The sequence below is a fragment of the Camelina sativa genome, chromosome 1 (genome assembly GCF_030686135.1).
Source record: "Camelina sativa cultivar CO46 ecotype springtype chromosome 1, ASM3068613v1".
In the NCBI taxonomy this organism is placed as follows: Eukaryota; Viridiplantae; Streptophyta; class Magnoliopsida; order Brassicales; family Brassicaceae; genus Camelina; species Camelina sativa.
Window position 1 is genome coordinate 9,232,821 of NC_141880.1, and position 25,608 is coordinate 9,258,428.

Here is a 25,608-nt window from a genome sequence, read left to right on the forward strand (position 1 = left end):
TTGAATACTCCCTCATAGTATTGCTAATTTATATAATTGTTTTCCAAATTAGTTCCAATTTTTCTCCTCGCAGCCCTGATAATAAAATTATTTACTACTAAAGTATTCAACCCCAATGTTTTTAGAAACAGTTGTTTTCGAACACAAACACAATGCATCTCCTAGAGGATTTGGTAGTGGAAATACTATCTAGGGTTCCTGCTTTCTAATTGGAGGGTACGGGAACCGTATCATGGACCAAGTCCCATCATTTTCACTCTAAGATTTATATAACTGTCTCGGCCGACCATGAGGAGAAAGTTTTAGTGTGTGAACATATACTTGGAGCCTGCTACAGCTTAGACATTGTGGGAAACGTCTTACACATTGTGGGAGAGGATATACACATCAGAAAAGTGAATTTATATGGAGATATCGGATGCCCAATTCTCTTCACTTATGTTCCTAGTTTGGTTCAAATCCAACAAGCTATCTAGAATCTAGGAGTGGGTCTTGGAAGAGGCTAGCTAGCTAGTGATATATTATTGTCACATTAATTTATGTTCGTTCTCTATCCATGTATTGATATTTAACAACCTGTAGTGCATGGTCTTGGAAGAGGCTAGCTAGCTATTCTGGTTCTTTTATATGAAACCAAAAAGAGACCAGTGACGACACATACTTTTTGTGATATATCTTGAATGATTTACTTTTTGCAAATTAAAAGGTTTTGAAACTACGAACAAGGAAGCATGGATGACAAAGGAGAGGAAGAATAAAATCCCAATTATTTCTTCCCAAATACTCTGTTTCTGTACTTCTTCCCTCTTTTTATTTTTTTCCGTTACTGCTTCAACAACTCATTCGTGTTGCTTAAGTTTGACTTGGCTCAAGCTTGGCCCAGTTAGAAAGTTCCTCGGCCCGAGAACCCGTTTTGACCCACACCCCGATGATGAATCCTCTCCTTGATTTAGATCACGAGGATGAATTATTTCTTGTTACAAAATCTGTAGAAAACGACACTCGTTTTGGTGCGAGGGTATAAGTTTTAGGTCTAAAAAAACTTCGATCCCAAGTTTGATGGACTCAAACGACGAGATAGGTCCATACGAGTTAGGAGGCCTAATCCTCGGTGCAACGATTAGGCGGCGGTGGAGTTCGTTGGGTTTTGGTGTTTTGTTTTTTCAGTTTTAAGTTGCTTTGGATATTCTTGTTTCTGTCTTGCTGGTATCTCCTGATGTTATCCTTATCCTCCTAGGACTCAATATATAGTCCTCTTCTATATAAACCAAAAGAAATATTAGAAAAGAGGTAGTTCAAACTACCCATTAAAGAAATCTTGTGTCTTAGTGTTCTTACGACTATGATTGGGACCTATCAAAAGAAGATGAGAAGCACAGTATACCTTCCTGAAGATTTGCTAGTGGAGATACTCTCTAGAGTTCCTACGGTAGCTCTAGCACGATTACGATCAACATGCAAAAGATGGAACGCTCTGTTCAAAGACGGGAGATTTGCTAAGAAGCACTTTGCTAATGCTCCAAGGCACTCCTCCTCTCTGGTTCTCGGGTTGATTGATTCTAGGGTTTATTTAGTGAGCATCAGTTTCCATGGGATTAAAAATAACAACGTTGATCCCTCTGCAAAGTTAAAAGGTCCATTCAGCCTAAAAGACCCTCTCTCTAGTACTTCAAAAGAAGTATATATTCGTAACGCCTTTCACTGCGACGGCTTATTGCTATGCATTACCGAGGACTCTAGACTCGTGGTTTGGAACCCGTGTTTAGGCGAGATGAAGTGGATCCAACCTCGAAATGTATACAAAGAATTTGACTACTATGCTTTCGGTTACGGAGACAAATCTTCTTGTTACAAAATCTTGAGGATGCAACAATTTGCACACCATGTCCGAAGTCTATGACCTTGCTTCTAATAAGTGGAGCAGCGTTGGTGTGACTACTGACTGGGTCATACAACCGAGTAAGAGTTGTGGCATGTATGTCAAGGGAACTACTTACTGGTTTGCTCTTGGTAAAGACAGGCCACCACATGATCGTTATTTTTTACTAAGTTTCGATTTTTCAAGCGAGAGATTCCGAAGTCTGTCTCTTCCCGCGGATGCTAATCATTCTTCTCTTTATGTGGCTTTATCGATGACTAAAGAAGAGCAACAATTTCGTATGTTTGCCAGTTTTGACTCTGATGAGAGAAACAAATCAGATGTATGGATAGCAACCAAGGTGGAGAGTAACGGAGCCATGTCGTGGACCAAGTTCCGTCGTTTTCACTCTCATATTCGTTTAACTGTCTCGGCCCATAAGAAGAACGTTTTCGTGTGTAAACCTAAGCATGAGGCCTACAACAACATCTTATACATTGTGGGAGAGGATTTGTACATCTTAAAAGTGTATAAATATACTGAAGATATGATATACCCAATTCTCCTTACTTATGTTCCAAGTTTGGTTCAGATCCAATAAGGTATCTAGTCTGCTTGGAAGAGGCTTGTCTTTTTATCCTGCGGAAGTTGAAGTTGGTTTGCTTATTTGAATCCCAAAATAATGTCTTTGAACCGTGGATTGGATGGCTTTCTCTTGTTAAACGAGAAATATATTGTCACTTTTACTTCAACAGTACTATATATATGACTCGCTCGAAACCAAGAAGATGTAACCGTTGGGAGGCATCATGGTCCATGATTCATGGAAAAGGCATCCTGAAACCAAGAAGATATGGTTCTGGTTGACTAGATCTTTAGATTCAACCTGAATACAAAGGTTATGTAAACCCGATGGCCTGCACGTTCAAATAAACCTTTTTCAGTTGGTTTTTGGGTTCATGGATGATTTTTTACTTTGAAAGTTCATATTTTGCATTTTATCTTTCTTCTATGTTGATGGGGATTTGAATATTGTTAACTAAACCAGACAAGTTATATTAAAATTTCAACTTTTCAACACAACTTTGGTGTCAAGATTGAATCCATATTATGTCTCGGGGGAGTGGGAGTGGATTCTTTGCATGTCTGTGAAGGTAATTACTTATACTTACTGTTCTAAAAAGCGGTCTATCTAGGTTTCATCTCCCATGAGAAGAGAGTTTTAGTCTGTCAAGTTGACATATACTTGGACCCTACGTACTGACTACAACGCCTTACACATTGTGGGAAACGTCTTACACATTGTGGGAGATGATATATACATCAGACAAGAGAATATATTAGATGGAGATATATTCATATGCCCAATTCTCCTCACTTATGTTGCTAGTTTAGTTCAAATCCAACAAGCTATCTAGTAGTGGTCTTGGTATGGCTGTTCTGTTTTCTTTTTTATATATATATATATAAAACCAAAAAGACCAGTGACGAGTGACGACACATACTTTTATGAATTCTCTTCTTCGCCTAGATCTTCATGACTCAGCCAAGAATCATTCCAAACCAATTCCAAGATCAATAACTCCTCTTCGACCAGTTATATCAATTAGGAAAAAAAATTGTAATAATGCCAATTTAACAGTTGACCAATTCAATTTTCGAAATTTAAATATACAAACATTTCGAAACGTCACGTCGGTTACTTTTTTCTTCTTATATTAAAGAGCAATCGTAAGACATTGGAAGCCGTACGACGTTTCTCCTAAGAACACCAAATGTTGGCTGAATTTAAGAAGCGTGTGAAGCGGCAGCAGCAGCAAAGAACAAAGGACTTTTATGGTAAGCAACCGATTTGCATGAATGTTTAAACCTCTCATTTCCCCCTCGTTTTCTAAGTATATATATGTATAACCCTAATTATTTCATTGAAATCTCAAGTGAAAATGTATCTTCCGGAGGATTTGGAAGTGGAGATACTCTCTAAGGCTCCGTTGGCTTCTCTGGCACGACTACGATGGACATCCAAAAGATGGAACGCTCTGATCAAAGATATACTTGCGAAGAAGCAGTCTCAGGTTATTATGTTGATTGGCTTCAGGGTTTGTTTAGTGAGTGTCGATCTCCATGGAATTCACAACAGCAAGGTGAAGGTAACAAGTCAATTTAGCCTAAGAGATCCTCTTTCTTCTAACTCTTCAGAAGAAGTCGATATACGTAATGTCTTTCACTGCGAAGGCTTGTTGCTATGCACCACCAAAGAGAGTAGTAGAGTTGTGGTATGGAATCCGTGTTCACGTGAAACCATGTGGATCCAACCAAGAGATACCTACAAGCAAAATGATTACTTTGCTCTCGGTAAATCCTCCTGCAACAAGTACAAAATCTTGCGAGTGGATCAGCATAATAACTTGATGCCAAGCTTACTTGAGTTCGAAATCTATGACTTTACCTCTAATTCGTGGAGGGTTGTTGGTGAGACTATAGACTGGTTTATACCACGGTGGAATGGTCGTGGTGGCGTGTCTGTGAAGGGAAATACTTACTGGCTTGCTTCTACGCAAGACAACCCACGTGAGGATTTCTTATTGTGTTTTGACTTTTCATTAGAGACATTTGGAAGTGTCTCTCTTCCGGGTAATTATCTTTCTCATCAAGTTATCAGTTTATCAGTGACTAGAGAAGATCAGAAACTTTGTTTGCTAACTACTCAAAGCGGTAAAGTACACGATATAGATGTATGGATCGCGACTAAGATTGATAAGACGCAAGTAAGTCCGGAGAACAAAACAACGATTGAGAGTCTCGTAGCTGCGTCATGGAGCAAGTTCCTATCATTGGATTTAGCCAATCTTCATCAGCGCTTTCGCTTCTTTAATGGGATGAATTTCTTGGTCGACCAGGAGAAGAAAGTTTTATTGTGTAGCAGTATGCGTGGGGTCTCCAACACCTTCTTACACGTGGTGGGAGGGGGCAAATATATACAAGTGGCTCATAATGATGCAGAGACTATATGGTCACTTGTCGTCAGTTATGTTCCAAGTTTTGTTCAAGTCCAACCAACAATGTTCTTGGAGTAGGCAAAAAGGAAAAGTATCAAAGCTGGTGATATATAATGGTCACACTAAATTATTTATGTATTACGTTATCCAACTCTTGAGATGTTAATATAATGATATAATATGTATTGCTACTTTAAATACTTGTTTTCTAAAATTATTTCCAGTTTTTATCCTCTGTAATTTTGCCCTGATAATCAAATTATTCTGGTTTCTTTTGTATATAAAACCAAGACCAGTGACGAGACTTACGTTTGCAATACATCTTGAATGAGCCTAAAACTTGAGCACTTTATATGAGCTTTATTTTCTTCTTCTTTCATATTGTAACAACACATGAGGGAGAAGTATGTAGGTTAATTGGTAGGCTCTAAGATGAGAGTTGATTATGGTTGTCTTGTCCCATGGGCCAGAAGCCCAAAGTTAGCTGAATCGAGGACGTGAATCAGTGCGGCACACACAGAGAGCAATTAAATCGAATGTTGTTATAGGTTCAAAACCTCTCATCTCCCTTGTTTACTAGTATTCAAAACCCTAATCCTTTTTAGAAACGGTCGTTTTCGAGCACAATGCATCTCCCAGAAGCTTTGGTAGTGGAGATATTCTATAGGGTTCCTGCTGTATCTCAGGCACGATTGAGATTGACATCCCAAAGATGAAACGCTCTGGTCAAAGATGGGAGACTTGCTAAAAAGCACTCTGCTTATGCTCCAAGGCAGCCTCCTCTGTTTATCATGTTGATTGATTTTAGGGTTTATTTAGTGAGCGTTGATCTATATAGAGTCGACAAGAAGGATGTTCCATCTGCAAAGATAACAGGTCAAATTAGCCTAAAAGAGCCTCTTTCTAATAAATCTTCAAAAGAAGTTGATATATGTAACGTCTTTCACTGCGACGGGTTGTTGCTATGTACCACCAAGGACAATAGACCAGTTGTTTGGAATCCATGTACAGGTGAAACCAGGTGGATCGTCCAACCCATGCTTAGCTACGAGGGATTCAACCAATATGCTCTCGGTTACGATTACGAATCCTCCTGTTACAAAATCTTGAGGATGTATCCTGGTCGTGTCCCAACTCAAACTAAGTACCAAGTCTATGAATTTACCTCCAAATTGTGGGAGGACATTGGTGAGACTGGAAACTGGTCAATACCACGGATTCAGAGTCTTGGCATATCTGTGAAGGGAAGTACTTACTGGCTTGCTTATTGTCGACGAGAACTAGGTGTTTTCTTACTAAATTTTGATTTTTCAACAGAGAGATTCCAAAGTCTGTCTCTTCCCGAGGATTCTCCTCGTTTTTATTTTGATCTGGCTTTATCAGTGACTAGATCAGAAGAGCAACAACTTTGTTTGCTTGCTGTTTGGAGCTCTGAAGTATGGATAGCGACTAAGATGGAGAGTGCCGGAGATATTTCATGGAGCAAGTTCCTAACAGTGTCTAAATTCGATCTCCGAAGCCATTTTCGGTGTTGTATTGAGATGAGTACTAGCTTCTTGGTCGACCAGGAGAACAAAGTTGTAGTGTCTTGTAATAACTCCGTGTTCTCCAAAAACTTTATACAGATTGTGGGAAAGGATAAATACATACATGAGGATGATCAAAATGGTGCAAAGTCTCCTACCACACGTATCCTCACTTATGTTCCAGGTTTGGCTCAAATCCAACTAGGTATCTAGTTCTAGGAGGAGGTGGTCTGTGCATTGTTTACTTAAAAGTTAAAACACCAAAAATAATGTCTAAGTTAGGATGTTTCTCTCTCTACAAGCATAGCTGTAGGCATCACAGAGAAGCAATTCTGAAACCACCAAGACGGTTCTCTTTGGCGAAATATAGTTCAGTTTTAAACTCAACTCAGCGACTAAGTTGTAGTCTATTTATATTCTCTGTTTTTCTATATAGTAAACTTAAAACACATCTTTGGTTATGATTACAAAACATGTTTAAATCATGAGTTCATGAACAATATAATTACTTATCCGTCTTTTATAAAGAAGAAAGAAAAATTTAAATCTGCATCATCAAAAAACTATAGATCAGAGGTTAAGAACAAGACAGGACTACAATTTTTGTTAGCTTCTCAACTCGAGCCACTTTAATTCGGGAATAGGCTAAGAACAAAGCACCACCATAAAAAAACTCTCCCTCAAACCTAAGACTTGGTGTTAAAGCAACATGATTTGGGCCGAAGCCCACACTAGAATCATGAGATGTCACGACACTCTGCAAAACATAAATTATGAGAAAAAAACTCTCCCTCAAACGTCTCAAAACTCTGTTTCTTGCAACCCTAATTTCTGAAAACAGTAAGATGATGATGAAGAAGAGGAACACAGTTAATCATCTTCCGGAGGATATGGTAGTGGAGATACTCTCTAGGGTTCCAGCTATATCTCTGACACGATTACGATCTACATCCAAAGGATGGAACGCTCTTGTTAAGGATGATGAGAGACTTGCTAAGAAGCACTCTGCTTTTGCTCCAAAGCCGTCTCTGGTTATCATGTTGATTGATTATAAGATTTATATAATGAACGTCAGTCTCCATGGAATTGAAGAGGTTGATTTATCTGTAAAGATAAACATGCCAGTTCAGCCTAAAAGATCCTAACTCTTCAGAAGAAGTTGATATACGTGACGTCTTTCACTACGACGGCTTATTGCTATGCAGCACCAAAGACAATAGACTGGTCGTTTGGAATCCATGTTTAGGTGAAACAAGTTGGATCCAACCCCTAGATTCCTACAAGGAATCAGACTTCTATGCTCTCAGGCTACGATCGTAGATCCTCATGTTACAAAATCTTGAGGATTCATCGACATGAAGACCGTATCCCAGTACGAACTGAGTACCAAGTCTATGACTTTACCTATAAATCGTGGCGGTTTGTTGGTGAGACTGGAGGCTGGTTCATACCAAGTGTTGGGAGTCGGAGACGTGGCTTGTCTATGAAAGGAAATACTTACTGGCTTGCTACTAATGAATCCGGACCACCGTTTGATAAGTTCTTATTATGTTTTGATTTTTAAGCTGACAGATTTTCGAAGACTGTCTCATCCCACAGGTACTCGTCGTTCTTATTATGATGTGTCTTTATCAGTGACTAGAGAAGAGCAACAGCTTTGTATGTTTTCAACTTATGGCTCTGAGGTATGGATAGCAACTAAGATTGATCAGAGTACCGGAGCCGTGTCATGGAGCAAGTCCCATCGTTTTTACTTACGAATTGATGTGATGACAGTCTTGGATGACCATGAGAAGAACGTTTTCGTGTATCGCTACGAAGCCAGGTCCAAAAGCGTGTTACACATTGTAGGAGAGGATATATTCATCATACAAGTGGTTCACCATGGTGCAGATTCTAAATGCCCATTTTTCCTCACTTATGTTCCAACTTTGGTTCAAATACAATAAGGTATCTAGTGTTCGTTTCTGTGAAGAGGCTAGTGTGTGATTATGATTGTCCCACTAATTTATGTTTTAACGATTCAAATTATTTTTTTGAATGCCAACTAATTTTTCTCGTATGTAGAACAATGTATGTCCCAACCAAGGTGGCGCTGAGGCATTAAATACCCAAAATATTTATTGGCTTTTGGTAATTTCAAACTTTGAAAATATCAGTAACGCCCCAAACATTTATTAGAAAACTCTGATTTTTTCATGTAACACCATATTTCCTTAACCCCCAATTTTGTGTTTTTTCTTTTTCTACAAAAAGGAGGCCAAAACATAGAAAACTACAAAATTTCAGCTAAGTCAAAATGAGGAAAAAGAGGAACCAAACAAACATTTTATTGATCCTACTAATTTATAAGACCCGTATAGAGAGAAAAAGGGGCTTTGTCATTTCTGCAAATTCAGCTTCACCTTCTCCATCACTTTCCATAGTGCAGATTTAGCTTCTTCTAGCGTCTCAACACCATGACCTTCCTCAAATGCTAGCCTTTGTATGTTGAACTGCCAAAAACAAACAAACATACAAATTCAACACAGAAAGATAAAGCTGAGAGGCACCAGCATGACCATGAAGGCGTTTAAAATTAACTGGAGATAACTGTTTTATGCAATGTTATTTTTACCTGAGCACCTTGACGAACTCTTACATCTATTCCTTTGCTATCTATCGAAATGAGAGCAGCGTCGTCTACCTCTGATTCAGTAGACAGTAGCTCTCTAAGCGGTTTCGAGAAGATGGCATTTAGTTCCTATCAAAAGTTATAGGGAAAGTACGTTAGAGCACACTCAAATCAATCCAGTTTGCAAAACGCCAAGAATGGGGAGCAAGTTTATCAGAGTCTCTAAGGCGACCAAAAGGGGTCTGAAATAACACACCTTGAGGTTCCCCTCACCACCATCAACAGCTATCTTATCTGGCTGTAAAGCTTCATACTCTTTAACATCAACCCAAGCCACCGTGCCAAAGCCTCCAATGAAATATATATCACTGCCGATTGTCACATTGAGAATGAAGCGGATCAGTAATAGGAAAGAAACAATCACCCTACATGTATTGTTAATTTAGAAGGCACATGTTTTGAAACAAACCTTATGTTCTGCATTCTAAAATAGTGAAAGTTTCCCCACTGCTCGGAAGGCCCGTGCTGGTGCTTTGCAATATATTGCTTATGAGCCCATTCCTACCAAGCCAAAACCAGAGATATTACTAACCGATTACTCAAATAAATTCATGTACAGACACCTACCTGTTCATGAAATGAAATGGAAAAAAGTAGCTTGACACCTACCTGTTCATCTTCTGACAATGGGTACACATCACCAAATAATGTCACTCTTGCATTCGATAAGCCACTCCATCCAGGTATCTGCCAAAAAAAAAATCCCCCGGTTACAGAGCAAAAAGGGCAAAACCTTTTGCTTAGTTAAAAAACAATAGCCAATGTTACCTGGACAACGAGACTGCATCTAGGTTCAGCCAACAGGTTTCGTGTGTGGATGGCCAGCGGTGAAAATAAAAATATTGGATCTGATAACAAAAAGTAGACGCCATTCAAGAAATAAGCATCTATTATATCTCAGCCAACAAACTCAAGACATTAATTGTACCATTATAAAATTCAGCATTGTCCACTAGTAAATCATTAAACCAGTATTCTGAAGAAAAACTGAGCGTGCAACAAAACAGACAGTAGAAGCAGTCAAACAAGAAAGAAAGGCTCAGTAACTTACGCCCCATACGATCAGGTGCAAAATCAACCAATGAGCCAAATGGGTATCCTTCCCTGCGGTGGTGCATTTTGGACATCACTGTGCATAGATGAGCAAACCTAGCCTTGAATCATACCCACAAAAAGACGTTAAGACCAAACAGATAAAGAAGAGATACAACACTTTAAAAGGCAAACCCTTTTACCTGTTCCAACAAGTTCCGTACAGCTAAAGCAGGCCGAGGTAACGCATGAGCTGATGTAGCATTCTGAACTCCACCAGATATTGGAGTCCTAAAAAGCCCAGCACGATTTCCTCCACCACCCTGAGAATGAGCAAGAGATGCCTCCACATCGATTACACTATGAGAAGTTTCCCCATTGAAATTTTCCTTCACACAGTATTACAATCTATTAATCTTTTATGCCAAAGCAAAACAATCCATTAAATTATCTACTTCAAACTCATCTTTGCACTAATCTAAGATTCGATTCTACACAAACTCTGTTACAAAATTGTAATCACAAAAGTTTATAAATTTCGTTGAATTGTTTCATCACAAGACAAAGAGAGTAGAAGAAGTACCTGTGATAAAGAGAAAACATCCTCAGGAAAAACACCAAACCCATTACTCTCAGCGATATTATTATCTTCGCCTTCACTTGGTGTCTCGTTACGTAAGAGAGCTTGTACACGAAGCCCGTGACTTGATCCATTGGTGATTCTCAGGTTCTTGAATTGCTTTTTGGGTAGTGAATTACAAAACCAACACGAAGACCACTGGGAAGAAGTGGGCAGCGTAGATTTGAGGAGAGGCCTCGTCTGTAATTTGGGGATGTGTGTTGAAGTAAAGAGAGCTTCCATGGTGGGATTCAAAACAGAGAGGAGAGAATAAGATTGTAGTAGCTTGAAGAGTCCGATCTTTCACTATGTCCCAGATGCTTTCTTTAGTCGACTTTGTTGAAAGTACACAGCTTTAAGGAATTAGGACTTTTCCAGAGTAGGGTTTGTAAAAACCACAAATAAGGGTTTTTCTTATTTTATTTTATTTTCTTTGTAAAAGATAAAGATTACAGAAATTATAATTACTTTAGGAAATAGGAATTGTACTCTCCTTTTTTTTTAAAAAAGGGGAATTGTACTCTCCATTTTACTCTTTTTTTTATTTGTTGCTGTTTGATAATAATGAAATTTACTTGAAGATTTTTGGAGATAATATTAATAAACATATATATTCTCAAATATTAAGAATTATATATTCTGTTAAAAAAACGAGAAATATGTACGATTTTTTTAACATAAATCTGAACCTGATAAGTGATAATGATTAATGACTATTGAATTAAGAAAGTACAAATTGTAAACGTTTAAAACTCCTCTAACAAATTTATACTATCATCTTGATTTCACTTGGTTCATCAAAAGGCCATTTTAAACGTTGAAAAAGAAAAATCAACCAGTCAATGACACAACACAAACTTCAACTAATCATTATGTCCTAAAAATTTGCAATGCGGTAGGAGGACCCACGTCACTGTTTTTGTTCAAACGTTGTCGTTTTCAGCCCATCCTTCCTCAGAATCCACGCGCCACCGTCTAAGCTGCAGTGTCATCGCACGCGCCATTTTGCTTTCAATTGCTCGTATCATCCCAGCTGCAACTCCTGTCACATCTTCCACTTTCTTTAAACTCGTCCACGTCATCGTGTTCTTGACGCCGAACCAAAACGCCGCCGCTAAGATCAATCTATTCATCGCTCTCGGCCTCGGCCTCCTCTCCACGGCCAAAGCGAGAGACGCATAAGAAACGACGGCGTTTGTTAAATCTCTGTTTAGTCCTAACTTATCGCACCACTTCACAAAAACACCATCCGCGACCGTAACCGCAGCAACGGCCTTCTTAGCCTTCTTCACTCTTTCTTCCCCTCCTCGCGCTGCTCGGTTTACGCTACCCGTCGTCGAAGATAGCTCGGAGGTTGAGACACGGTCGAGAGAAGAGCAGCAGGACGACGAAGAGGATGTTTCGGGGCAGCAAGATGTTCGTGGAGGCCAAGGGAGGAGAGGACCAGAGACGAAGTCTTGAGTAAGGGATTTGCAAGTTGGGCAGATGACGCGGCGGAAATGGCGAGCGAAGAGGAAATTTGAGGCGTGGAACTTGGCGTCGCAAGAACGGCAGAGGAAAGCAGAGTCCGCTGCGCAGTGGAGATCAGCTTCGGCATTACAAAGCTCGCAGAAGCTCACCATCTTCCTTCTCAATGAATGGGGAATAATGATATGGGAAGAGAGATATAAGGAAGGAAGAGATGTGTAAATGATTGAGGGAGAGAAGAGCGGTGGAGTTTTTATGTATGGTTCATGGTTGATGAGAGTGGTCTCTTCACCACCTAAAGTTCACACCAGAGAACATTTACACGACCCAGATTTTTTTATAAAATTTATTATAGCAAATTGGGAAATGAAATGTATGGTGTTTGTGGAATTCAAAAAACAACGTGTCGTGAGGTCTTTTTTAAGACTGGTGAGAATCTGTGGTCATATTTAGAGTAGCAGCCATGTCATTCTTCTTCTTTTTGGTGTGACGTGGAGATTTAGTCAACACTTGAGTCTTTTCAGAGACTTGGTCTCATTCCATTGCAAATTTGCAATTGTTCTTTTCTTGGTTGCTTCAATTACTTTGTTCAAAAAAAAAAAAAAAAAAAAAAAAAAAAAAAAAGTTGCTTCAATTACATTTCTTCTGCATTATTTCAGTCTTTTTCATATACTTTTTTTTTTATATATATACGTTAACCAATACAAAATACAAAACCATAAAATAATACTCTTTAATTTTGTAACTAAGGATACAAAAACACAAGGTTGTTGTAAAACTGTGGTAGACCTGTGTTGGGTTTTCTGGTTCAAACTTGTACAACAAAAGTGTCTATCTTGAAAAATTTTCAAAAAAAATGGTTTCTTAAGTAAAAGGGTCTTTTTGAATAGCCGAGCTTAAATTACATTACTCAGTTAATATATATATATATATCCATAGAGCCCCTCTCCTACGCAATCACAAATGCTGGTTCCAAAGAATTCACAATGTGACTGACCTCTCCAGGGAGTTTTTACTTCTTTGTTATCCGACCGTAATTCCTCTGGCGTATTCTAAATGCCGGTTTTCGTTGCAGCACGCGGTTGGATTGTTTGAGATTATTTACCTGGTTGTTTCGGGACTTGTTAATCTTAAGTGGATGAGCTTCTGTGTTGAATACCCACTCGTCCAAAGGAATGACTGTTGTGGGCGAGAAGAGGAGATATAGATACTTGAGCGTTTCAGCAAGGAAGAAACTTTGCATCTTGTTGTCCTTAACGCCTGTATTAACCTGGAAATGGTTGAACGGAAATTAGAATCTACTATCGGATTACACTTAATCACTACTAACATAATGATGATGTAGATGGTGGAATGGTATAACTCAATTCATCTAGGTTTTAACAATTCAGGATCTAATTAGGAGTCTAAGGAAAACTTACATCCTTCAAACCGACATATCCAGACTCTATACGCGAGTTCTTCTCAAACGCTTCAAATATATTCCATCCCCACTCTTGATATGTCTTGTTGCCAGTTAACCGCCAGAGGTAAAACAGTGATTCAACAGTTTCTGGTCTCAAGATGTTCCACGATGTTCCAACACTCATGTCCTGAATCATCATTTTTTTTTTTTTTTGTGGATTGTAGACTAAACAACAAATTACACATAAAATAAACAATGTTTTTGGAAAAAATAAAGAAAATGACAAATGACATACATTCCCAGAGTTGAAGAAATAATTCTCCCCAGCCAGTTTTGTTGGTGTTGATTGGTAAAAATTATAGCATGTCCACGCAAGCTGCAGATATGTGAGAAAATATCAATCAAGGCCAAACAGACTAAATAAGTTGAACAGCTTGAAAGCAGAAAGTTCGGGACGATCTGAAGCTCCTATGAGGCTATGATCAAAGATACTTCAAGCCATAAGTTTACCTCTTCAGCGAGTGAGAGAAACTTCTTTCCTTCAGCAGGATCACTATACCCAGATGCTCCTAAAGCCAACATTCCGGGAGCAAAGCATGCCAATTCATCCATCTGAATATAAGATGAGACAGAACATGAGACTGGAGATACCAGGCAAATTAATTTTTACATATCACAATGGAAACATTGATTAGACGGGCTTACCTTATCGATCAAAGAATTTCCACTCTTCTCACAGATATATGTAAACGACGAAGGTGTTGATTCCTTAACTAAGCTAAGCAGACCATTCATTGATTTCTCCCACATATCTCTGATGCAAAGATTTCAAGCCATAACAGTACTAAATATTATTGTTTGGCTAAAAGATGTAGAAACTACAAGACCAGCAAAGAATAGAAGCAGATATCAAGCAGAAAGACAAATGTGATAGCAGCTGGGTGAAATTAGCTGAGTGAATTAATTAGCTTTCAAATGTTCCAGTGTTACGTTTACCATTTGATTTATAAGAAATACATACATATGTATACTCGATAGACTAGAGTTAAACTTACCTATAGTGTTTCACTGCTGCAGTTTTGTTCCCAAACACCCAAACTTTGAGCAAATATTCATAAAAGCTGTATGAAAAATTAGCAGTCACACCGTCACATATCAAACTAAAAGCAAAACCAGAAGGGATCAGACTAAAGCAATATAAAATGCAATCAAGTTGGAAAATACCTGTCTCCCATGGCACCAAATGTCGTGGTGGAGTACGATGGTTGAGCTGTATCGGGATTTATATAGATTGGAAGTAGACCATCATCAGGGAAGTTCTTATTTAGTACTGAAATAACCTTTTCTACCTGAGACACGAGATACAAACAGGTCAACCATTGAGTTGCAGATTATTTTCTATGAATTAGACTATGTATCCCGATTCCTGACCTATTGCCAACTTTAATTCCTAAGTAAAATATAATACAAATATATAGAATAAGCTAAGAAATATGTAATCCTGTTCATTGAAAATTATAACTATCTCTTAAGCAGATGGATATGTAGTAAGTCATTCGTGCTACAAGTTATGGAGAAATGCACCTTTTGCTGATATTTGGGGTCCCCCGTCCTCTGGGAAAGGGCAATAAACTCGAGTTGTTCAGTACCAGAATCTGCAAGAATACTGTCTCTCTAGTACAAGAGAGAAGTAAGCAATCAACTAAACCGAAAGACCACATGTACTTAATTGAACACACCTAAATATATCAGATGGTATTCATTCCATAAACATTAAACATGAGCTTGCTAGTGAATCAATACCTAGCAAATGAAGAAGCTTTACGTTCATCATGATATTTACAGCTAAAACTCTAAAACAGTCTAGACGCAAACAGAATGCTAATTGTCACATAACTTGAAAAGCAGAACAGTTTGTTCCTGGCGAGTGCTGAAACATCTAGGAAAGTGATTGGAACTTATAAATCTCAAAGTTTTATTGGCCTACTAGGAATTTACTTTAGAAACATGTTAGAGATCAACAGACAACAAAGTCATCTTCTGTTGACGGAGCTTGTGGCCACTATCTCTAAATAGCTCCCACGCATACAAAAATTCGCAAGACAAGAAGAGGAAATATATATTCACTAAGTAAGCATCCAATGCATAAGACTTTAAGTGGGTTGACAAGAAATATGACAGATAGGCATTAAACGACTAGGACTTACCCCCGCCCATGTAGGATTATGAGCATTTCCATGTCTCAGGTTGATGATATTATATGGTATACCCGACTGAGTGTCCCATGCAGGCAATAATCTGTCTGCAATATCAGTAGCCTTTGCGAGGAAAATTTTATCCCCAGAAAGATCATAAGCACTGAGAAGCCCTCCTACCACTCTGAAAGCCAACAAAGAGAAAAGCTATAAGCGCAGATACTATACTTCCTTTTCCACATATTCCGTTAACACCACACAACAAATAACCTAAACAAGATGCCTCTTCTCAGTACAGGAAAGAAAACAACATGGTAAACCTGTTAAATGCAACCTTATGGTTGTCTCAAACATACTGGCGGCATAATCCTTGTCGAAATCTAATGAGTTTGCCACCCAACTGCAAATGAAAAAAGAACCAAATGAAGGCTGGGAAAGATGAACCGGCAAAGTTGTGAGTTGAACTCCAATTAATGGAGAAGAAAACAATATAGATAGCTCAGAAACAGGATTTTTCATAGGATCATGTTGCAGTTATAGCCATAACAATTTCTGTATTGTCTTGAAACAGGCTACCTGTTACAGTCAAAAAGTGAACATTTGCACACAGACAAGTTACAAAGATTCAATAGCCTTTTCTATTGTATTTTATCACTTCTTCGTTTTATGATAGCTTTTAGGAATTTAAGAGCTTTGGATTTCAATAGCATGCCAACTTTTTTTCTCAATAAGATGGGACAAGCCTGTTTACAACAATCATGCGAAGAAGAATCTTCCTAAAAATGGGCTAGGATGGAAGAAATCTACTCACTCTCTGGCTTTCTGAAACTGCTCATCTAGACCCATTATATAGAGAGTGTCTAATGAATCAATCATAGTTGCTCCCAGACCACCAAAGCTGTCAACGCCATCTTTCGTCTGGGGCTGATAGTGCAAAACAAGAAGGAAACAAAATAGCTTCAGAGACATATATTATTGCAAGCAGAAATTGTTCTCAGCTTAACTAGTTGAACAACACAATACTTGCAAGCCTCTGAAAAGTGTTGAAACTTAATACAACCTAATAGCACTGCAGCTAAAACATTCAATATAAAAAAAGCACCAAATTTGCAGAAACCAACATTGTCACTGATAAAAAAACATAAAAACTGTACCTGAAGCTCGTCTTGTCCCCAAGCATACTTTTCATAAGAACTCCAAGCATGAATCATAGCTTCTTTAACTCTCTGCATTCGCTGGGCATCAACAGGATCTTCCTGGACATCCTTCAAACTCTTCACAGACACATCCTTAGTGACGCTTTTTACCTCTTCCAACTAACATAATACAAAAACCGTATAAGTTTTTCTCAAGATTGAAATTAACTCACAAGTCAATCAAAGTCTTGCAAAACCAAATATATAGATACAACCCCAACAAGGCAAGAAACATTAAATGCCACATCCACTGTGTATTTAAGAAAACGCAAAAAGGAGGAAACTTTGGGTATACATCATCAAAGGAAAAATAAGCTTACCATCTGCTGCAACCTCAAAGCTTCTTCATTTAATTTGGAAACTTCAAACTGCAAAGTCATCAGCATAGATTATAAAAAAGGCAACTTCATCAAACTCAAGATTGAGAGAGGCAATTCAGATTATAGAAAGAAAAAAAAAAAAAGGGTACCTGGTGGTCGCGGGCAAGAGATTGACGATCCCAAACAATTATGGAAACAGAGACGAAGAGGATGAAAAGCAAAGCAAGACGTCTTGGTCTACGGAGATAAAACGCTGGGTTGAAATATTTCCATATCCCATGATGACTACCACCACTTCCAAGTTTATTATTATTATTATTCCTCGCCATCTCTCTCAATTCTCAAACAGATCAGATCTCGGAGGTGACGAAATTGCGAAAACGAGAAGAAGAGATTGAAACCATGAATTAAAAAAAAAAACAAAAAAAAGGGAGAAGAAGAAGAAGAAGAAGAAGAAGAGATCGGATGAGAGTAAAGAGAGGGAATTGATCCGGTTTGAATCAAGTTGGTTTTTTGGTTTAGAGTTTGTTTTGTTTATTTGGTGGGGTTTGGTACTTTGGTAATGATAATGGTGACTTCGTTTTTGGGTTTTGTGGTTTCCTTAAACAATGAGTCAAGTCAATGGAGAGAGACAAAACAAAAATTGGGTGACTTGACGACTCTAGGGGAGAAGAAGAATATTATTTTTAAACTACTTTTTTTGATTTCTCTCACACGCCAATTTCGAACACCAAGATAAATAACATGAAGGTCCCCTACATCTACATGCTACAACATCCTATACACATTGTGGGTGAAGGACAAAGAGATACTAGCTTACAAAACAAGTGGGATGAGGACATCATCGACGTGCAACTACGATACCGGATCCAATAGTCGGTATGCAATTTCTTCTTATCTGACCAAAAAAAAATCAAATATCTAGAGTGAATGAATCCGAATTTGGATAACGCAAATGATTCATTGGAATTCATTAATTCTGATTTTAAGATCCGAATTTGATACCAATAAGTACATTGAAAATTTATTTATATGAAACTATACGTTATTGTTTCAAAGATTAGTAATTGTTTCCTCTTATTATATTCAGCCCGAGTCATCAAACCACACGTTCAACTACATGTGCAAGAAGAGAAGTGGAAGTAACAACTTTGGGTAAAACTAATTTTGTCTAATGTGAAATGCTCTTTTTCCTCCAAGTCTTTACATCATTTAGAAAGCAAAGTGTCGCGGTGCTTAATTAGTTATAAGATATCAAAAGAATTTTGATGATCAAAGACAACATATATACTCGTTTAACAAAAGACAACGTACCCAACATCATTTAACTTGAAAAATCGAAGACAAGTTATATAAATCAACAATTAATGCATATATATCTTAAGAAATATCAAGAGTTGGATTAGAGAATGCATAGACTAGTGTGACAATTAGATGGCCATATAATGACTTGGTGATTCCCTAGCCTTTTGCCTCCTCCAAAGAGTACTAGATACAATGCTGGATTCGAACCAAACTTGGAACATAGCAGAAGAGAAGTGGGCTAGGAAATTCATGTGTAGGTTTTGCGCCATGATGATCCAATTCTGTGTATTTACCGTTTCCCATAATGTGTATGATGTTCTTAGAATATTGGTCGTGGCTGTTTTTATTACAAGTCAATAGAATTTCCTTCTCATGGTCAGCCAAAAAACTCAACCCACCAGCCCTAAAATGCCTAAACCCAAAATGATAGATGGGACCATCGTCCCACACAGTGAGGAACTTGGTCCATGATATTGCTCCGGTACTCTCACTCTTGGATGCTATCCATATGTAATAATGGTTGGCCCTAAGGGCACCATTTAGCAATATACAAAGTTGTTGCCCTTCTCTAGTCACAGATAAAACCAAAGGAAAACATGCATGTATATCATCATCTCCTGGAAAAGGCACATTACCAAATATCTCTGTAGAGAAATCAAAACTTAGTAAGAGATAATTATAGCGGTGTTCATGTTCCAAGTTTGGAGTAAAAGCAATCCAGTAAGTATTTCCATTTGCATACATGCCACGAGTGTTGTCACCCTTTATAACAATATTCCCATTCACATACATGCCACGAGTGTAGTCAATCTCTCTAACAATCTTCACAATGTGATCATCCTCTATAATAGACCAGTCTATAGTCTTACCAACAACAACCCTCCAAGAATTGGAGGTGAAGTCATAGATTTCGTTCTCAGTTTGAAATATGGTACCATGAAAAGATCCACCAATCCTCAAGATTTTGTAACAAGATAATTTGTTATCGTAACCGAAAGCAAACAAATCGAATTCTTTGTAAGAATTTTTAGGTTGAACCCACCTATTTTCTCCTGAACATGGATTCCAAACAACTAGTCTATTGTCTTTGGTAGTGCATAACAATAATCCCTCACAATGAAAGATGTCGCATATATCGACTTCTTCGTAAGAAAGAGGATCTTCTAGGCTAAATAGTCCAGTTACCTTAACAGAGGGAGCAACGTTAGTGTGAATTCCATTGAGATTGAATCTCACTATATAAAGCCTATAATCAATCAACATGAGGGCCAAAGAAGAGTTCGAAGCATTAGTAGAGTGCTTCTTAGCAAGTACTCTCCCATCTTTGATCAAAACATTCCATCCTTTGGATATTGATCGTAACCGTGCCAAAGATACAGCCGGAACCCTAGAGAATATTTCTACCACCAAATCCTCTGGAAATTTTTTGGTCGTCATCTCTTATAAAACACAGTGATTAAACTAGCTTATTGATCGTTAATCTTTTTTTTTAATTTTTTTTATAACTTACTCTATCAATATGAGAAGATCACACACACACACACACACACACACACATATATATATATATATATATATATATAAAGAGTAGAGCTTGTGAATCTTTTATTTTACTTTACACTATAATAAAAATGGGAATATCACATCTTTTTGGTCCACCCAGATTTTCTTCTTCTTTTTTCTTTATTTATAGATATTACAATATTTTGTTATCTTTAATTCTTAGATTTAGAAAGTTTATTTTTTTTATCAGAATTTAATTATTATTAATTTATATTGTTTCTTTGGCTATATTTTCTATCAATAAAATTTAAATGCATATTCAAAACTTAATGTAAATAATGTGACCGAACCAAGAAAACTAACACTTTAATTAGATACTCCACATAAGTAATCTATATAATAATAATCAATTAAAAAAGACAATTAATACGAATTTTGCAGAGATCTATGGGAAGTAGCCAAAAAAAAAGCTCTACTCTCAGTAATTTTATTTTTTGGCCCACCCAGATTTTCTTGTTCTTTTTCTTTATTTATTTACAGATATTAAATATTTTGTTAGATTTTTTTTTAATCTCAGCATTTAATTATTATTGATGTATTATTTCTTGGGAAAAATGTCAAAAAAATCTTGAACTTTCAAATTTAGAACAAAAAATACATGAACTTACGAAATGTCATTTAAATCCCAAAGTTTTGTTTGACTTTTTGAAAAAATAGTGAAGTTACAATGACTTAGCCATTTTAAGCATAACGTTAAGTTTCTGTTTTAAAAAATTAATGGAGTTAACTTTTCGTTAGTGCACTAAAACGACGTCGTTTCGTAAAATCAAAAAGCCAAGCAAACTGTGAGATATGGATATCGAACTCATGACCTCAATGAAATTACCTAAACCAATAACCAACTGAGCAACGTCGAGAGAGTGCCACCTGTTTGTCCTGCTTAAAAGTAAACAAATCTAAACTAAAAGGAATATGAAACATCTTCTATTCTTTTTTTATATATCACAAACAGTTTGAATATTTAAGTTAAGAATTTATAGAGGTTTAGAATATATCTCAAGAAAATAGATGCATCACCAAAAGGCGAAAAGGATATTAGGAGTGAATCAAAGAGCCACTTCTTACTCTTGGTGTAAACCATGAACATATGGTTAACGGGTTACAATTTTGTCAATAGTTTGAAGAGTTGCAGCAGTGATCGTGATATTGGTTAATATTGTAGAGAAATTCATGAGGTTTGTCCCTAAAAAATTAAATTTTTATATATGAAGAAGAATGGAGTTTTGTTCACTATCAAATGGAAGATAGTTGAATAAAATTGTAGAATGTTAGCTTAGAAAAATACAGAGAAAAAGAGGAAGATAGTTGAATAAATTTATGAATGTTGGTATTAATATTCGAATATTTAGAAGTTGTCAAAAAGAAAATTATATAAACTTCTTATAAAAAATAAATTCTACAGTTATATTCAAGAAATTGAGGAGCTAACATGAATGTAAAATTTAGTTAACCAAAAACCTATTTGTTACAAAATATGCATCCTTATCAAGCTTTTATTTGATATATTTTTTTGACGTTTTAGACAAGAATTGTAGACTGATTAAATCTCTCAAAACAAAGTTGTTCATGCATGTATCTAATCATTCAATTACCAAATAAAAAAAAACTTATGTGAAGTATTAAAAAATTAAACATCAAATTATATTTTTCAAAATTTCTACAATTTAAGAAAACAAAAATAATCTTTACACATATTAAAAAAACGATAGCAAAATTATAAAAAACGGTAAGTCATAAGCCCGCGCATAGCGCGGGTATTCATCTAGTACTGTAATAATAAGTAAGAGGGACTGATCGAAGGGAATGAGGAAACAGATCATAGACTTATTACAACAAACCAGAATATAAGTAAGCATATTGACAAAGTAATCGTCAGACAAGAAAAGAAAAGTACTAATTTTTTTTTTAAAGTACTAATTGATCCCAAGAGAGAGAGAGAGAGAAAAAATCAAGAAGCTGTGATTTGATTTTCTTCTCCCAAAGTTGTTATCGTTTATTTGTTGTTCAGGCGGTCGATTAGACGATGATGGTAATGAACGAGACAGTACTGATCTCCCTGGCCATTAATAAGACTATATATCCTATGAAACATTTTCCGGTCGAATTCTGTAGTGTTCTCATGAAACAGAGCATTTGATGACGTTCACACCATTAATCTACAATATGTAAAAAAAATATGTTAGAAATTGAGCTAGACAATTATAAGTAACAAAATTGACAGTTTATAAATTTTACCATGAGTCGTACGTTTTGTCGTTTCCGCCAAATGTAGCCATCCGCAATACCATCAAGAACAAGCTGGTTAGGCACCATAAACAACGCCGGTGGCTGAGGACGGTGTGGTATCACGGGTAATATCGGCATCTCATGATTAGTAAGGAGCGTATGGATATCACGAGTTTCCAACTTAACTGAATCTTGAATCAGCGAGGTAATATAATCTGCAAACAAAAACAAAAACAAAACAAACCATGTCAAAACCAAAACAAAGTAAGAAAGGAGCGCGAGGAAAGCAAACCGAAACAAGATTCATCTACCTGTCTCGTGTCCTTCGTATAGCCGAATGTTGACTCCGCCACAACCGCCATCATTAGCTGCAGGAACAGCTTCTGCATCCCCAACGATGTTGCTACCCGAAGAAGAACTCATGTTATCAAATAAAGCTAATTAGAAATAATTTTGTGTGTAGAAAACGAAAATCAAGAGCTAGGTACTTATAGTGGAGAATCAAGAGCACTCACCCACATAAAGATATTTTTTGCGTATGATCTCTGCTAGTCGTTAGCGTAAGGATGAAAGAGGTAGCAATCTGCGATCTTACTCGGATAGATAAAGGATCGGATAAAGATGCTTCTGCAGACGAGGATCGTCGTCGTTAGCGTAAAGATGGAAGAGCAAGCTGCGAACTTACTCGGAAAGATAAAGAGAGAAAGGAGCTTTGACATACAAGGATCGTCGTCGTTAGCGTAAGGATGGATGAGCAAACTGCGAACTTACTCAGAAAGATGAAGAGAAAGAAGCTTTTGTAGACGTATGAGGAGTGAAGACAAAGCTTAGCCCTCTGCTTTTTTTTCTATTTTAAGTAACTTTGTTTCTTGCACGGAAAGCTAGCTCGCTCGCTCTCGCTTTCTCTATTTTTCGGTTGGGTTCCTTGTAATCATCAATCAAAATAATTTCTCAAAACCAAAATCATAAAACCTTTATCTAATTTAATTTAATTAATCCTCTGATTTGTGTCCCAAAACTATATAAAGAAAATTCAAATATAATATACAGGGAAAGACTAGAATTATGTGTAAATAATGTGTATATCTCAATTCATATATAATATATCTTTGGAAAAAGAAAAAAAAAACAAATTGTTTTCTTAAAACAACTATTACAATAAAATCCTATATAAAACCATTAAAAAAACTGGATTTTTCTCTGACCCAAAACAAAAAATGAAAATGGATCTTTCTATTTCACACTAGTCGTGGTGTTCAGATAGAAGAAAAATAATATTTTTTATATATAATCAAGATCAAACCATATATAAATAAAAGATAACCAACATCAAGTCATAATTAAATTAGCAATACATATATATCTTTGAAATACCAAGAGTTGGATTATATAATGCATAGACTAGTGTGACAATTACAAGGCCATGCACTAGCTGATTTGGTGCTTTCCTTTTTGCCTCCTCCAAAGAATTATATACCATGTTGGATTTGAACCAAACTTGGAACATAGATGAGGAGATATGGGGTAGGAGATAATTCGTGTGTAGGTTTTGCACCATGGTGACCCAATTCTATGAATTCACCATTTACCACAATATGTATGATGTTCTTGGAATGTCGGTTGGGTCTATGACAAGAAACTACAACAGCTTTCTCCTTCACCAGGGAAGCGAAGAAACTCATGTATTCTCTAAAATGATAACGATAGCGTGGATCTACTCCCTCGATTATTATGGGGAACTTTCTCCATGTCATTGCTCCCGTGTTCTCACTCTTCGTTGCTATCCATAAGTGAACATTTGTTTCCATGATCACATATGTGTAATGAATAGATAACATACAAAGTTGTTGCCTTTGTCCAGTCGTCACTGATAAAGCTAAAACACTATCACATTGTGGGAGAGGCTCACTTCCAAATCTCTCTGTTGAGAAATCAAAACTTACTAAGAATTCTTCACATATATCAAACCAGTAAGTAATTCCGTTTACAGACATGCCATTGTTAGTCTCAGGAATATACAAGTCGGTTCTCACACCAACACCCTTCCACGAATTAGAGGTAAAGTCATAGATTTCATACTCATAATGATGTTGGACAGAATCGATGATACAATCCTGCCTCAAGATTTTGTACTGGTTGCAAGAGGATCTACCGAGAATATAAAAGTCGTCGTCCTTGTACGAATCTCTAGGTTGAATCCACTTGGTTTCACCTGAACATGGATTCCAAACCACCAGCCTATAGTCCTTGACTCTACATAGTAACAAGCCATCACAGTGAAAGACGTCGAGTATATCAACTTCTTCTGAAGAATTATTAGAAAGAGGATCTTTTAGGCTAAAGTGACATGTTACATTAACAGATAAAGCATCAACGTTATTGTCAACTCCAAGAAGATTGTTACTCACTGAATAAACCCTGTTATCAATCAACAAGAGAGCCTTAGGTTGCCTTGGAGCATGAGCAAAGTGCTTCTTAGCAAGTACTCTCCCATCTTTAATCAAATCGTTCCATCCTTTGGATGTTGATCGTAACCTTGCCAAAGATATAGCCGGAACTCTAGAGAGTATCTCAACTACCAAATCCTCCGGAAGGTTGCTGAACTTCATCTGACACACACGACTACTGTGATTAAACCAACTTTCAAAGAAAGTCACAAATGGAGAGAACAAGCAAGCGGAAGCAGAGGGAGAGAGAATCAAGATAATTATAACTAATATGGGAAGATCATATTTAAGAAGTCTATATATGTTCAATAACTATAATCAAGACTATGGGAAGATCATATATAGTTATCAAGACTATTAAGAGATAGAGTAGATAAATTCTTCTATCTTTTTGGATGTTTTTTACTTCTTTTTCTTTATTTAGTTTGTAAATATATGAATATTTTGGTAAAATTAATTCTTATTATAGCTTTCTTTTTCTCAACATTGAATTCTTATTATTAATTGATGATTTCTTTTGTTATATTTGTTGTAACATTAAATGCAGATTCAACAAAAATTCAATGTAAATGTAGTTGTACTCATTTTATTTATTTGGCTCAATCCTTAATAAAAATTGTTTCTTTTTTTCATTAAGTATTATTAGTTTTTTTCTGACAAAAAAAAAGAAGTATTTTTAAGTGTATTTAAGTAAACTAAAAGTTTAGAATTTAAATGATTTCATTTGTATCTTTTAATTTATTTGCTAAGCTAGGAAACCATTTTTAGATAAATTA

The 25,608-nt window shown here is 36.7% G+C and overlaps 5 protein-coding genes and 5 pseudogenes across 15 annotated transcripts; 4 read left to right on the top strand and 6 right to left on the bottom strand.

Annotated features, from left to right (window-relative positions):
• Positions 1 to 1,342: 1,342 nt before the first annotated feature.
• On the top strand, positions 1,343 to 2,459 carry LOC104706029 (putative F-box protein At3g21120 pseudogene; annotated as a pseudogene).
• Positions 2,460 to 3,597: 1,138 nt separating this feature from the next.
• Positions 3,598 to 5,055, top strand: LOC104786079 (putative F-box protein At4g10190). 3 transcript variants are annotated; one of them, XM_087455810.1, is made up of 3 exons: positions 3,598 to 3,697; positions 3,797 to 4,429; positions 4,529 to 5,055. In XM_087455810.1, the coding sequence occupies exons 1-3, from the start codon at positions 3,634 to 3,636 to the stop codon at positions 4,933 to 4,935; spliced, it is 1,104 nt and encodes a 367-aa protein (XP_087311936.1). In that variant the 5' UTR covers positions 3,598 to 3,633; the 3' UTR covers positions 4,936 to 5,055. The 3 variants fall into 3 exon arrangements, with proteins under 3 accessions (XP_087311936.1, XP_010509709.1, XP_087311933.1); XM_087455807.1 differs by having other exon boundaries at positions 3,604 to 3,697; positions 3,797 to 4,492; positions 4,580 to 5,055; XM_010511407.2 differs by having other exon boundaries at positions 3,600 to 3,697; positions 3,797 to 5,055.
• Positions 5,056 to 5,483: 428 nt separating this feature from the next.
• On the top strand, positions 5,484 to 6,596 carry LOC104706036 (putative F-box protein At3g21130 pseudogene; annotated as a pseudogene).
• A 635-nt stretch (positions 6,597 to 7,231) lies between these two features.
• On the top strand, positions 7,232 to 8,332 carry LOC104706044 (putative F-box protein At3g21130; annotated as a pseudogene).
• Positions 8,333 to 8,536: 204 nt separating this feature from the next.
• Positions 8,537 to 11,124, bottom strand: LOC104786100 (non-canonical heme oxygenase HOZ, chloroplastic). The gene is made up of 9 exons (XM_010511434.3): positions 10,673 to 11,124; positions 10,293 to 10,478; positions 10,109 to 10,211; positions 9,826 to 9,905; positions 9,667 to 9,744; positions 9,467 to 9,558; positions 9,254 to 9,365; positions 9,001 to 9,126; positions 8,537 to 8,878 (listed from the first exon to the last, which is right to left on the bottom strand). The coding sequence occupies exons 1-9, from the start codon at positions 10,949 to 10,951 to the stop codon at positions 8,765 to 8,767; spliced, it is 1,170 nt and encodes a 389-aa protein (XP_010509736.1). The 5' UTR covers positions 10,952 to 11,124; the 3' UTR covers positions 8,537 to 8,764.
• Positions 11,125 to 11,403: 279 nt separating this feature from the next.
• LOC104786109 (B-box zinc finger protein 32-like) lies at positions 11,404 to 12,588 on the bottom strand. Its single transcript, XM_010511444.3, has one exon. The coding sequence runs from the start codon at positions 12,328 to 12,330 to the stop codon at positions 11,632 to 11,634; it is 699 nt and encodes a 232-aa protein (XP_010509746.2). The 5' UTR covers positions 12,331 to 12,588; the 3' UTR covers positions 11,404 to 11,631.
• Positions 12,589 to 12,884: 296 nt separating this feature from the next.
• On the bottom strand, positions 12,885 to 17,864 carry LOC104786120 (mannosyl-oligosaccharide 1,2-alpha-mannosidase MNS2). Of its 2 annotated transcripts, XM_010511456.3 has the most exons (14): positions 17,441 to 17,864; positions 17,292 to 17,339; positions 16,930 to 17,091; positions 16,587 to 16,699; positions 16,110 to 16,175; positions 15,788 to 15,959; positions 15,165 to 15,254; positions 14,805 to 14,929; positions 14,636 to 14,701; positions 14,286 to 14,394; positions 14,091 to 14,192; positions 13,876 to 13,956; positions 13,597 to 13,767; positions 12,885 to 13,445 (listed from the first exon to the last, which is right to left on the bottom strand). In XM_010511456.3, exons 1-14 carry the CDS (start codon positions 17,618 to 17,620, stop codon positions 13,188 to 13,190), a joined length of 1,743 nt encoding a protein of 580 aa, XP_010509758.2. In that variant the 5' UTR covers positions 17,621 to 17,864; the 3' UTR covers positions 12,885 to 13,187. The 2 variants fall into 2 exon arrangements, 1 of the variants encoding a protein (XP_010509758.2); XR_015560326.1 differs by lacking the exon at positions 12,885 to 13,445 and having other exon boundaries at positions 13,711 to 13,767; positions 14,040 to 14,192; positions 17,441 to 17,827.
• Positions 17,865 to 18,554: 690 nt separating this feature from the next.
• Positions 18,555 to 20,136, bottom strand: LOC104786128 (putative F-box protein At3g21130 pseudogene; annotated as a pseudogene). Its single transcript, XR_015560327.1, has one exon. The product of XR_015560327.1 is annotated as a putative F-box protein At3g21130 pseudogene (transcript).
• A 1,827-nt stretch (positions 20,137 to 21,963) lies between these two features.
• On the bottom strand, positions 21,964 to 23,207 carry LOC104786139 (uncharacterized). Of its 6 annotated transcripts, none has more exons than XR_002036760.2 (5): positions 23,107 to 23,194; positions 22,901 to 23,012; positions 22,697 to 22,803; positions 22,395 to 22,600; positions 21,964 to 22,315 (listed from the first exon to the last, which is right to left on the bottom strand). XR_002036760.2 is itself a non-coding variant. In XM_087455775.1 (5 exons), the coding sequence occupies exons 3-5, from the start codon at positions 22,806 to 22,808 to the stop codon at positions 22,277 to 22,279; spliced, it is 357 nt and encodes a 118-aa protein (XP_087311901.1). In that variant the 5' UTR covers positions 22,809 to 22,822; positions 22,901 to 23,012; positions 23,107 to 23,194; the 3' UTR covers positions 21,964 to 22,276. The 6 variants fall into 6 exon arrangements, 5 of the variants coding, with proteins under 5 accessions (XP_087311901.1, XP_087311895.1, XP_087311912.1 ...); XM_087455775.1 differs by having other exon boundaries at positions 22,697 to 22,822; XM_087455769.1 differs by having other exon boundaries at positions 22,697 to 22,822; positions 22,901 to 23,207.
• Positions 23,208 to 23,646: 439 nt separating this feature from the next.
• Positions 23,647 to 25,197, bottom strand: LOC104706056 (putative F-box protein At3g21170 pseudogene; annotated as a pseudogene). Its single transcript, XR_015595404.1, has one exon. The product of XR_015595404.1 is annotated as a putative F-box protein At3g21170 pseudogene (transcript).
• Between the last annotated feature and the right edge of the window lie 411 nt (positions 25,198 to 25,608).

What these genes read in the sequence shown, in the direction of transcription:
- LOC104786079 (XM_010511407.2), top strand. Translation starts at nt 3,634, where the DNA reads ATGTTGGCTGAATTTAAGAAGCGTGTGAAGCGGCAGCAGCAGCAAAGA. An exon ending in AAGAACAAAGGACTTTTATG is followed by an intron (nt 3,698 to 3,796) that starts GTAAGCAACCGA and finishes TGAAATCTCAAG; the next exon opens with TGAAAATGTATCTTCCGGAG.
- LOC104786100 (XM_010511434.3), bottom strand. Translation starts at nt 10,951, where the DNA reads ATGGAAGCTCTCTTTACTTCAACACACATCCCCAAATTACAGACGAGG. An exon ending in ATGTTTTCTCTTTATCACAG is followed by an intron (nt 10,479 to 10,672) that starts GTACTTCTTCTA and finishes TACTGTGTGAAG; the next exon opens with GAAAATTTCAATGGGGAAAC. An exon ending in GTGGTGAGGGGAACCTCAAG is followed by an intron (nt 9,127 to 9,253) that starts GTGTGTTATTTC and finishes AACTTTTGATAG; the next exon opens with GAACTAAATGCCATCTTCTC.
- LOC104786109 (XM_010511444.3), bottom strand. Translation starts at nt 12,330, where the DNA reads ATGGTGAGCTTCTGCGAGCTTTGTAATGCCGAAGCTGATCTCCACTGC.
- LOC104786120 (XM_010511456.3), bottom strand. Translation starts at nt 17,620, where the DNA reads ATGGCGAGGAATAATAATAATAATAAACTTGGAAGTGGTGGTAGTCAT. An exon ending in GGGGACAAGACGAGCTTCAG is followed by an intron (nt 16,700 to 16,929) that starts GTACAGTTTTTA and finishes TTGCACTATCAG; the next exon opens with CCCCAGACGAAAGATGGCGT. An exon ending in ACCCCAAATATCAGCAAAAG is followed by an intron (nt 14,930 to 15,164) that starts GTGCATTTCTCC and finishes CTCGTGTCTCAG; the next exon opens with GTAGAAAAGGTTATTTCAGT.
- LOC104786139 (XM_087455769.1), bottom strand. Translation starts at nt 22,808, where the DNA reads ATGAGTTCTTCTTCGGGTAGCAACATCGTTGGGGATGCAGAAGCTGTT. An exon ending in ATACGAAGGACACGAGACAG is followed by an intron (nt 22,601 to 22,696) that starts GTAGATGAATCT and finishes TTTTGTTTGCAG; the next exon opens with ATTATATTACCTCGCTGATT. An exon ending in GACAAAACGTACGACTCATG is followed by an intron (nt 22,316 to 22,394) that starts GTAAAATTTATA and finishes TACATATTGTAG; the next exon opens with ATTAATGGTGTGAACGTCAT.